Source organism: Dipodomys ordii, unplaced genomic scaffold, assembly GCF_000151885.1.
Source record: "Dipodomys ordii isolate 6190 unplaced genomic scaffold, Dord_2.0 Scaffold18, whole genome shotgun sequence".
In the NCBI taxonomy this organism is placed as follows: domain Eukaryota; kingdom Metazoa; phylum Chordata; class Mammalia; order Rodentia; family Heteromyidae; genus Dipodomys; species Dipodomys ordii.
Window position 1 is genome coordinate 6,856,417 of NW_012267234.1, and position 11,755 is coordinate 6,868,171.

The window sequence follows — 11,755 nt, forward strand, 5'->3', positions numbered from 1 at the left end:
CCATTTCATGAGGAGCTTGAAGCAACATGCAGGTAGCTGGCTCTAACAGGAACATATGAGCAATGTTTATTCTTTACTGTATCAAGTATGCAGCATGAGTGGTTGGTGGTCACAGTGAGGTTCAGGGCCAGAGTTCCCATGTTGCCAAAATCTCTCACACAAGTCTTTAGACTTGGAAAGATATTGAGAAATTGATGACAATGGTGTCTACTTGGGGTTGCTATCTTGGCTTCAGCCATACTAGGTGATATGAAACTTTGTGATCCACAGATAGCTTCTGGAAAGTGCTTAGGGGCAGAAGAGTTCTGGAAAGTGCTTCGGGGCAGGAGAGTTACTTTTCTTATGGAACAGATCAGATTTGTGAATTTCTGTAACCTGAAGGTGATACTGAGAGACAGTGGGTTCCAATAGACATAGAATTAGTAGCAATGTCAAAATTGCCAGAGTCCGGGACCTAACTATGTCTCAAAACACCAAAGGAGCAGGAGTTTGGGGCCCACCAAATACGAGCACACATGAAAGGGTTCTCTGTCTTAAGTTAGGAGAAATAAACTAGCATCCACCTAAACCATTAAGACTGTACAAGCCAAGTTGGGGTGGACCATGGGGTGATTTCCAGTGACCTCTTTCTTCTTTGTTCGCCAATATAAGGAGACCAGGGATTTGGTGATGTTATCACAGCTGTATGACTCTGTTTTGTGGCCCCCATTTCCTCTTGCACTTTAGACACTTCCAGTGTGAGTTCTTGAGGATTGGAAATTTTCAGTCCAATATCTCAAGTCCTTCTAGTGCCTTGTAATACTTGTTAGCTTGCTGGTTTTCCTAATACCTAAGACACAAGCCAAAAGTTAGTAAGCCTAAATGGTGTTATCAAGTCCAAAGAACCTCAGAGAGCCTACTACGTAAAAAGGGCAAGTTAATGTCCAGTGAAAACAGTGGTGTTGTGGCTCAGTCATGCAGGCGCAAGTACATGAAACCACTTGACCTACAAACTTTGCCAGGCGGAGCTGTGGGTGACATAGAGCCAACATGAGTCTCAGCATGAGTGGCAGCTGATGGGGCACACCCAACTCTCATGTGCATCTCTCTACTCACAGGCCAGGCCCCAGCCAGCCCCATCAGAACCACACACACCGGGCAAGTGCGGGGCAGCCTCATCCATGTGAAGGATAGCAATGTGGGAGTGCACACCTTCCTGGGCATTCCCTTTGCCAAGCCACCTGTAGGACCACTGCGGTTTGCCCCTCCTGAGCCCCCTGAACCTTGGAGTGGTGTGAGGGATGCCACCTCCTACCCAGCCATGTAAGTTCTTGTGTGGTGAGAATCTCTGTGGTGGGATGGGCACCCCAGCCAGGGCTCAGTGTTGCTCCCATGTAAACCCCACAGTCCATTTCCTTCTGCATTGTGGAACTTCCCATGCCAAATTTTCCAATAAATTTCCTAAGATACATTCTGTGGAGCAACTTTCTAGGCTCATTTTTCTGGCTTTGCATATGAACAGTGCTAGTACCAGGTGCTATAGCACAAAGCTATACTTGTGCCATGACTTGGATCATGCCAATTGTTCTCTGCCATCTAGAAAGGCGTTTCTGGGACAGGTTCACCTGGGTTGTGTGGATAACACACAGCTCCTGGCTCAGCACAGATACTACAGCTCCCTGAGGAGGGCAGCAGTGGGGATTCCTTGGAGAAGCCAAGCTCCACAGTCACTGTGCCAACCCAAAGAGCCAGGTGCCACTGGCTGAGGAAAAGCCCATGTGCTTCCAACTGGAGATGGGTGGAAGGAATGTGATTCCTTCAGGGTCTGGATTTGGATTTCAGCAAAGTCACTCTACCCTGTGTAACTGAGTTTCATTCATTATTATGAATGGTGTGGTGGCAACCCAGCCAGGCTTTAATTGGCACAGAGAAAAAGTGTAAATATCAATCTTTGCAGCTGATGTTGCTAGGAGAATCTATGAGTCATATTTCCAAGGCCTAGAGGGACAGAAATCTAATGTTCACAAGAACATGAAGGCTTCAGGGAAGTTAGAGCTCCATGCTGGGAAGTTAGAGCTCCATGCTGGGATGTTCAGCTCTCCAGCTGAAAATTGGTTGGCAGAGGCATCAGAGAAGATTCTGTATAAACAGGGCACCAGTGCAGCAGGGGTTCACAGTGGCTGGATACAAATCTACCTTTAAGGTCAGATTTTTGACCCAGAGACAAATGATGGAATAATTGTCTACTATTTTAACCAGGTGTTTGCAAAATTCTGATCCTATGGTCAATGTCACAATACCACCAATCTCTATGTCTGAAGATTGCCTTTATCTCAACATCTATTCACCTACCAGTGCCCTGGAGGGCTCTAACCTGCCTGTGAGTATCAGGACTTGGCTGGCCTCGGTGGGAGGACATTTCTTCTGCAAGGCTCTTAGTAGTGACAAAGTCAGCCTGGGATCTCAGGTAGTGTGGAACCTCATGCAATCACGTTCCAAAAACCATTTACCGGGAAGGGTGATTCACCAAGGTAGGGGACACAGAGTCCTAACTGGTTCCAGATGTTAGAGGCCCTAGTTCTTTAGTCAAACAAGAACTCACTTTACAACTTGAGCCCAGAAGACTCAGTGAAGAGCCCAAGAGCTGAACTTTGAGATCACCCAACTTGAGGGGTACCTACTATGCCAATGCTAGGAAATAATCCGTTGGACCCATACTAAAGTGAGACAATCAGGAAAATGCTCCCTTTCTTTCCACATTAGGTGGACAAGAGAATAAGGACCAAATACTCCAGGCTTGTAGCTATTGATTCAGATTGGATGCCTGGAGTAGACCACAAGGATAGTGTTTGAACTTAGAGCTTCACCCAAAGACAAGTCCAGGAGGTCCTGAGGGAGTTCTTTCTATGTTGGACACTGCCCACAACCAAAGCCATGGACAGTGTCATGGACCCAGAGGTAGGACAGGTCTTGACTTGCAGCTGTCTTGACTTTCCCAGGTGATGGTGTGGATCCATGGTGGTGGACTGGTTACAGGTTTGGCTTCTATCAATGATGGATCCCGGCTGGCAGCCACTGAGGATGTGGTGGTGGTTATTATGCAATACCGCCTGGGAGTCCTGGGCTTCTTCAGGTGAGTGTGGGATTGAGTTGGGCAATGAATGCTAAGCAGAGCCAGGACAGCCCTGTGACCCTTGTCTCTGCCACTTTGCAGCACTGGAGACCAGCATGCCACTGGCAACTGGGGCTACCTGGACCAGGTGGCCGCCCTACGCTGGGTCCAACAGAATATCGCCCACTTTGGAGGCAACTCTGGCTGTGTCACCATTTTTGGCCAGTCTGCAGGTGGCACAAGTGTGTCCTCACATGTCGTGTCCCCCATGTCCCAAGGACTCTTCCATCGTGCCATCATGGAGAGTGGGGTGGCCCTGGCACCAGCCCTCATCTCCAGCTCCTCTGAACCAGTCCCCTCAGTGAGTGCCCTCAACGGCCCTGGTCCAGACTCCCTGCATTTCTGCTCACCCTCTGAGCTTTGGATTCACTGTGCTTGTGGGTCAAAAAGGACCATGGAGCTAACATGGGAACTACTTGGGAACTGCTGAGGGATCAGGGGTAGACTCCACAGAGGCTGAGGGTCATCTGTAACAAGCAAGTCTACTAATGTCCCCTGTGGGCATAACCATGCATTCAGAGCAGATAAATCCTCTGGGCAAAATCTATGAGCATGACAAAAGTGGGAACAATTTCATATCTACAGCAATCCACACCCTTAGAGATCTGGATGAACTTACAACAATCTGGGTCTGGGAAAATCTCTCTTGCTACTATGATGAGTAATATAGCCCCTGACTAATTTCTTTCCAGATGGTGGCCAACCTGTCTGCCTGTGAGCAGGTGGACTCAGAGGCCCTGGTCCACTGCCTGAGGGCCAAAAGTGAAGAGGAAATGCTGGCTATTACCAAGGTCAGGCTGAATGGTGTGGTGATAGGTTGTGAATCACCTAGTCCTGACATTCTGAATGAGTGACTCTAGTTTGTAACCCTGAATATAAAATGAAAACTGTCCGAGGCTAACTCAAGTGTTTGATGTCTTGGGATGTGTATGGGAGAGAATACTGGGAAGAACTGCGATAGGGTAGAAATAAAAAATGTAGTATTAGAAAATATGTAGTATGTGATCTCAAATTCTGATCATTGATGCGTTCTCAGACCTTCAGGATCATCCCTGGAGTGGTGGATGGCTTCTTCCTGCCCAGGCATCCAAAGGAGATGCTCATCTCTGCAGAATTCCACCCTGTCCTTAGTATCATAGGTGTCAACACTGATGAGTATTCCTGGGTCATCCCCAAGGTAAGGCTTTGTTCTAACTCATTAGTAGTCTAGGGAGCTCTTCTGCTATGAGTGTGAGTGGCAAGAGGTACAGGGTGGGACAGGATATAGTACTTTCTTAACCACACAATTCCACTCTTAAACTCTCTGCCCACCACTCAGGTCCTGGGACATCTTGACACCATAAAGGGAATAAATAAAAGCACGTTGCCAGCTGTTATGCAGAACATGGTAGGACACATGGTAAGGATCTGGACACCTGCACCAATGGATGGGAAACCACAAGGTATTGTTCACACAGTAACCTTCAGGATTACAGGATGATATATGAATGTGTTTGTGGCAGGGTTACACCAGAGCTTGGCTTTATCCACACTACGTTCCAAGTCCTATCTCCTCTCCCAGAGGCTGCCCCCTCCCTGCCACTGCACTCCTGCCTAGCCTGACTCTCTCTGATCCTCTTGGCACAGAACTTGCCTGCTGAGTGTGCCCACCTGCTGATGGAAGAGTACATGGGGGACACCGAGGACCCCCAGACCCTCCAAGCCCAGTTCCAAGACATGATGGGAGACTTCATGATTGTGATTCCTTCATTGCAAGTAGCACATTTTCAGAGTGAGTACATCTGTAGCTGAGCCTGACTGTGCAGTGGGCAACTCAGGGCTGTGCATCCCAGCGCAGCTCTGTGATGTCCAAGTCCCCATCCTTGTGTCTCTTAAGGACCAAGAGCAAAGTACTTGAGGTTCCACATGTCAGTAAACTCTCATGGCCACAGTCTGGCACAGGCATCACAGGCACGTTACAGAAGAGGAAACTTAGATCTTCAGTTACTAGTCCAGGACCACACAGATAGGAAACTCAAGCCATGATTTAATGATAGCTTTTCCCATTGGGGTCACCAGGAAGATGGCAGGGATATACAATTCTTGGCCTCAAAGCCCATCCTAGAAATCAGAGAATGTATCACTGACTGCCTGTGGTTTCTCACTTCACACTCCAGATTCCAGCCAGCTTCAGCCTAGCTATTTATCATCAAAGGTGAGGAAGGACAACTCCAATTGAGGGATCACCATGTCCGAATTTGTCTACACTTGCAGGTTCCCATGCCCCTGTCTACTTCTATGAGTTCCAACATCGTAAGAACTTGACCTCAAAACCCAGGGCCCCACATGTGAGGGCCGATCATGGAGATGAGGTTGTCTTTGTCTTCGGATCTTCCTTGTATGGCAGCAACCGTGAGTGCTCTTCATTTCCATAAGCTAGAATGGGACACACTATGATACCTGTAGGTTGATTCTCCTCATGGTCTATGTAAGGAAGCTCAAGCTCAGAGACAGGCCAAGATCAAGTGTACAAAATCTTACCATTCAAAAAGCTTCAAGTGTTTGGAATTCAAGCCTTTCCCCAAACAACCTTTGCTCCCAACACCTGTCCCCACCTGCAATAAGATGTCAGACATAAGTACAGAATGCATACTTAGAAGTTATGATTGTCCCTAAATGATTGCCAGGGATTGGCAAGGAAGTCCAAGTGCTCTCCAGTCCAGGAATACACACAAGTGTATTCAGCTAGAGACAGGATGAAGAATGGAAGGTTGTGCAATGAGAATGCCTGATCTTGGGTGGGGCAGAGGGAAAGGAGCAGGCCAGGTATGGAGAATCAGACCACAGTTGCAAGAAGGGTGTAGAGTAGAAGTAGACACCTTACACTCGCCAGTCCTGGACCCTTATTCTCTGTGCAGCTGACTTTTCTGAGGAAGAGGAACTACTGAACAGGAGGATGATGAAGTACTGGGCCAACTTTGCCCGCAATGGGTAAGATAATTCACCTAACCCTGCCTCCCCAGAATGGGGTCCACCTAGTGGATGCCCTTGTGGCATCCTCATGAGCACTCATGAGCCTTAATTACACGACCTTTCTCTCTCTATCTCAAACTCCAGGACTCACTCACATACAGACTGCTTTATAAGGTCAAGTCCCTCTCTTCTGCCCCTGAGACCTGAAAATATGACCACAGTTCTGTGGAAACATCAGCACTCACCTCTATGAGGTGGCTCTGATCCATAAGGAACAGACACCAGGGCGAGGGCCTTGTTTTCCCTCATTCCCTCCACTCCTGATTTTTGGGCTGCCTGTCAGGGTCCTAATGAGGTGATTGGGTTCAGGCTCACAAGGACTCAGAATGACCCTCACCCTTCCTCCTGGGAGGGTGTGTCCACAGGAACCCCAACAGCAAGGACCTGCTCCATTGGCCCCTATTTGACCAGAATGAGCAGTACCTACAACTGGGCATCCATCCTGCTGTGGGCCAGGCGCTGAAGGCCTCTAGGCTGAAGTTCTGGACCAAGACCCTGCCCCAGAAGATCCAGGAGTTCAACAGGGCTAAATAGAATCTCCTGCAGTTGTAATGGTCTATGTCAGGAAGAGTGGGCTTGAGCTCAGGTAGGGTCAGCAGGAGGTGCTCAGGTGTTCATCTTCTGTTTATCCAGCCAGCCAGCCACCCAAGGAGACCATACTTATGAACAACTGCCTGCATGATATTCATGACCCACTTGCCTGAGCACACTCTTGTTAGACACACTCAATAAATGCCACCAGGCAATGAAACAATATTACTCCAGTGGTGCGTACTGTGCTCCAGGCTCCATTGAGTCTGGGCCCCTTCCTTACTCATGTCATCCTCTCAACTTCTGTCTGCTCCAAGTCCCTAGGCCCCATTCAAATGAAGATGGTCTGAATACTTTACTCCTAGCATGGGTCAAAATCACATGTGGAACCTTCAGCAAGTTCCAATTTTTAACTTCTAAGTAGTCAACAGTTAAACCAATTTCATTTCTAAGTATCTCTAACACACACATACACACACACACACAAACACACACACACACACACACACACACTGAGTCATGTGCAGAAAATCCTTTGTTATGGATTAGTTTACATGCAATTAAATTAACCCACATTGACTCCCAAAGTAATTCCTTTAAGCTCTTTACAGTTAATTACTTCCTCTTACTCAGCATTTCGCGAACACCTGGTTGTGTTTGCTTGTTTTCTATTCCAGTTCTGGGACTTGAACTCAAGGCATTGCTAGCTCTCTTGGCTTTTTCTACACAATAACCTCTACTTCTGGCATTCTTCCTGGTCAACTGAACTTAAGAGTCTTACAAACTTTTCTACCTGGGCTGGTTTTGAACCTTGATCTTCATATCTCAGCTTCCTGAGTTGGTAGGTTACAGGCAAGAGCCACTACTACCTGGCCCAATTGGTTTTAGTTGGTATTGAGATTAGGTATAATTTGGGAAAATAATAGTGCAATGGAGCATAACATACCAACTGAATTATTTGTGGCTTATAGTCAGTATAATTAATGCTTTTAGGATCAAGTTTACATCCTTTCTTTTATTCAAGAGTGATTTCTATGAAGGCACACACCATTTTTAACCAGAACAACTAGGTACACATCTGAGTATGAGACATTATTTGCTCTGTGTGTGTGTGTGTGTGTGTGTGTGTGTGTGTGTGTGTGTGTGTGTGTGTTTTCTCTCTTTTCTTGGTACTGGGGATTGAATCCAGAACGTTGTACTTGCTTATGAAGTGATTTGCTACTGAGCTACATCCCAGCCTTCTTCGCTATTTGTAATCTAGTTGTTTAGGACACTTTCAAACCTAACATTATGAAAACAAATACTTTCATTCCCATTGGATTCTAGTCCAGGATTTTGATTGTCTAATTGGAGATAAAAATATTAGCTGGGATGGCTTTGACCCAAGATCCTCAAGTTTTTGCTTCCTGAAATGCTAAGATTACAGGTATAAGCCACTGACACCAGGCTTTTGTCTTTCTTGCTTGCTTTCTCTCTTTGGTTGTCTCTCTGTGTCTATATCTATGTCTGTTTGCCTCTCTGTTTGTATCTGTCTCCCTTTTTCCCTCTGTCTCATTCTCTCTTTGACTTGGTCTTTCTATTCTGTCTCTGTGGCCCTGTCTTTGTTCAGATCACTAGGGATATCTAAGTTTTATCAACTTCTCAAACATACAGAAATGTTTCATAAATCCTTTCATTCCATGTTTTTATTATTAACAAGGTTATTGTGGATGCCAGGCTCTCTGAATGATGGTGCAGGAAGTGACAGGGCATCCCGTATCTTCAGCCTTGCAGTGGGCACCACAGCCATGGTATTAAGAAGAAGACTTGTGATTTCCAGTGAAATTCACAGAACTTGTTGCTGAGCCCTGAACATCAAGGACCTGTATACACCCTCAGATCCCCAGCCCATGGGCTGGGAGTTTAGGAGTTTAGGAGAATGAAGATCAGAGAGAGCTGTTGAATCTGAGCAGCCAAATGTCCTTTCCCTGAGAATCTAGACCACTGCTTGGGTTTACACACACTCCAGCCTCAATTTCTCCCCTTGTCCACTGTATCCCATTTGGCTGGTGACAGACCAGGACATTGAGCTATCACCCCCTGCGTCATTCCCTCCCTTCTTCAGCTGTGCCCCAGTTTGCATAATATCCATATCTCACTATTAGTTACAGTCTGATCAACCTCTACCAGAATGCATGGGTTGAGCCATGCGCTGGTGGCCTGTACCTAACTCTTAAGAGACTGAGAATTGAGGATTGCAGTTTGTAGCCAGTCTCTTCAGGAAAGTCCATAAGATTCTTCCCTCCAGTTAAGAAGGAAAAAGCTGGCAATAGAACTTTAGCTCCAGTAGAGTGCAGCACTAGCCTTGAGTGAATAAGCTAAGGGATAGATCTCAGGCCCTGAATTCACACTCTAGTACCAACACACACACACACACACACACACACACACACACACACAAAACAGGGGCAGAAGCACAACATCAGTTACTCTTGTCTGACTTCACTGCATTAGTCTAGCACTCCCATGAACACACTACAAAACCCTAGCCTATAAGCAGGAGTGAATCATTAAGCTCTGGCTACTGGCTCTGCAATATACACATGCTGTTAGTGATCCATCTCTTTGTCTATTCTCCAAACTGTGAGTCTGTGAGTCTACAAAGAGCATCTGCCCAGGTCTGGGTAGAAGGCTCTGGGACAATGTTCTGGGGCTCAGTTCCTGAGACTGGAGATCTTGAGTGTGCAGCAGACCTTGTGGCTGGAATGGAGGTCAGAGGATCTTTAGCAAGTCTTGCCAAGGGAAATGAGCCCACCAGGAAAGGTACCAAGAACGAAAGCCAGTGGTGCCAGACTGTAGGTTCCCAAGAGAAATGTGCACCAGATTGAAGAGTCAAAGCTCTTTTTCACTCTCACCAGCTCCTCTGGGAAGTCAGGCTGGGCTGCAGCTCCTGGCCCCTGCTGTCTCAATGAATCCTAGCAGGATCTATGTGTTTCACAAACTCTCGATTACGGAGCCAGCTCCAAGATCACCAGAGGCCCAGAGAGCCTGTTCTCCTCACAGTGCTGCAACCAGCAAGTTCTCTTTAACTGGTTTTCAAGTAGATAAATGATTTCCCTTGATCTCAGCCACCAGCGTAGCCCCAGATTGGAGATGGGTGAATAGGGAAGTGGGTCCTTCAGAAATGCCACAGTGACAAGCATGTTTGAATGGTTAGTCATTTTTAAACAGGAACGGATCCATGAAACCCCTCAGATCAAGACTCTGAGTGATGAGGAACCTTGAGGGAAAATTGGTAATCATTTAACAATGAGTTAAAGAGGAATTTCAAAATGAGCATAGTCATAGCTCCCTGTCTCTGCTCAAGTACTCACCTTTGCCCCTGTGAGGTGGGGGCATTGTGCATACACTGTGGGATCCTGAGCAAGCTTCTCTGCAGACCAGCCCTGAATTTCTCCATTACAACCTTCACCACACTGACAGTTCCCAATATCTCAAGGGCTGCAGAAGTTACATAGCACATCTGAAGGATGACAAAGGGAATATTAGAGAAGAGAAAGGCTCTGAAACAGTGGACTAACCACTGACTTCCGGTGACCATGCCCCATTAGTGTCCCTCTCTTGCAGGAACAACCTTGCCCAGCCTCTCCTATGTCCCCGCCTACTCGCTGTCAGGTCCAAACTCCTGGCTGGGTAAGGTCTAGGTGAATTGTGCCTGTTGGTGAGGTGCAGTGTGCTGCATAGAGGCACAGAAAGAGCCCTGTGAGTCAGCCATGCTGCTGGACCAACTTGCTGCTGGGATGATTGCAGTGGTCTATGGATTCCTGCTTCTTCCACTCCTGATCCAGGGTGAGATTCCTGCCATGGGGAGGGAAAAAGGCACCAGGATGAGATCTGTCACATGGTGTAGAGCAGAGTTTGAGTTTGGGAAAGAAAAGGAAAAAGGGGGTGGGGGGAGGGGGAGACAAGGATTGGGACTGGGAGGGGAGAGGGGAGGCTGAGAAGAGATGTGAAGGGTAAACAAAGGAGGAGGCTGCAATGCTTGGTAAGAAATGTACGCATTATCCTGCCCATGTAATTGTAACCCCTCTGTATAGTATATTCACAAATAAAATAAAATAAAAAATAAAAAAACAAAAAGAAAAAGAAAAGGAAAAAGGGCAGGTGGAGATGACCGATAATAGTGTTGGATAATTGTACTATTTAAGCATTCAAAAATGCTCACAGTGGTGATCAGATAGCTCAGAGAGGCTCACAGATGCTTGAGGATACAGAAGAGTGAGCCCCAAATGGAAGAGTCTGAGGTCCACTGACATGTGCCAGGCAGAGTCAGGGATTCTGGCCATTTCCCTCCTCTGTGTGTAGGAGCAGTTACAGCTGTAACTGCTACTGACTCTGCTGTCACTCACACTATCCTCTGTTTCATCCCCAGAGAAGCTTCCTGGCATAGTCCAAGAGACACCAGCAAACGTTTCTGGTTCTGGTAGAGCTATACCTCCCCAGAAACACAACATGAAGTTGAGCTAAGATGCCACTGGGTTTCTTTCACCTAGGTATCATTTCTGGGCAAAGGCTTGGCTTGCCTTCTATGACAAAGGGTATGTGCCAAATGCGTACCATAGACTGGCCCTTCTCAGGAGCTTATGCCACCAGACAACTATATCTAGAAATGTATGTTCCACCTCTGATTCCCCTCACCACAGAACATGCTAGGGTAGGCCCTGATGAGCTCCCCTACCCTCTCCTATCTATTCTTCCCTAAGAAGTTCCCCTCACCCTCATCCATGGCCTACTTCTACCAAATTCTCTCCTTTATGTGCTGTTGATCAGGCTCTGGCTAGTGAATCTGAATTAGGAATTCCATGATAACAACTGTTTCTAACAGGAGGAGCTGGTTGTGCAAATGGTGCCATCCAGAAGACTCAGGGATTTAAATCTCTTAATTCAAGGGTCCCTTTTTGCCTCTACATGGCTCAGGTTCCTCATTCCATTTCATGAGGAGCTTGAAGCAACATGCAGGTAGCTGGCTCTAACAGGAACATATGAGCAATGTTTATTCTTTACTGTATCAAGTATGCAGCA

The 11,755-nt window shown here is 46.9% G+C and overlaps 3 protein-coding genes across 3 annotated transcripts in view; all 3 read left to right on the forward strand.

The window, feature by feature from the left end:
• Positions 1–741, forward strand: part of LOC105982904 (pyrethroid hydrolase Ces2e-like) — a gene marked incomplete at its 5' end in the record, with an annotated part of 4,525 nt that extends 3,784 nt beyond the window's left edge. Inside the window, one exon of the mRNA XM_013012638.1 lies at positions 727–741. Coding sequence (XP_012868092.1) covers positions 727–741 — 15 coding nt within the window. The remainder of the gene's footprint in view (positions 1–726) is intronic.
• The window catches only part of LOC105983011 (cocaine esterase-like), a 246,879-nt gene that overhangs the window by 108,516 nt on the left and 126,608 nt on the right, over positions 1–11,755 (forward strand). The gene's annotated exons all lie outside the window — the stretch shown is intronic.
• LOC105983015 (pyrethroid hydrolase Ces2e-like) overlaps positions 1–11,755 on the forward strand; it is a 29,057-nt gene that overhangs the window by 7,353 nt on the left and 9,949 nt on the right. Inside the window, exons 2-11 of the mRNA XM_013012745.1 lie at positions 1,098–1,302; positions 2,239–2,359; positions 2,979–3,112; positions 3,194–3,452; positions 3,844–3,942; positions 4,188–4,328; positions 4,470–4,550; positions 4,778–4,922; positions 5,405–5,542; positions 6,049–6,121. Coding sequence (XP_012868199.1) covers positions 1,098–1,302; positions 2,239–2,359; positions 2,979–3,112; positions 3,194–3,452; positions 3,844–3,942; positions 4,188–4,328; positions 4,470–4,550; positions 4,778–4,922; positions 5,405–5,542; positions 6,049–6,121 — 1,396 coding nt within the window. The remainder of the gene's footprint in view (positions 1–1,097; positions 1,303–2,238; positions 2,360–2,978; positions 3,113–3,193; positions 3,453–3,843; positions 3,943–4,187; positions 4,329–4,469; positions 4,551–4,777; positions 4,923–5,404; positions 5,543–6,048; positions 6,122–11,755) is intronic.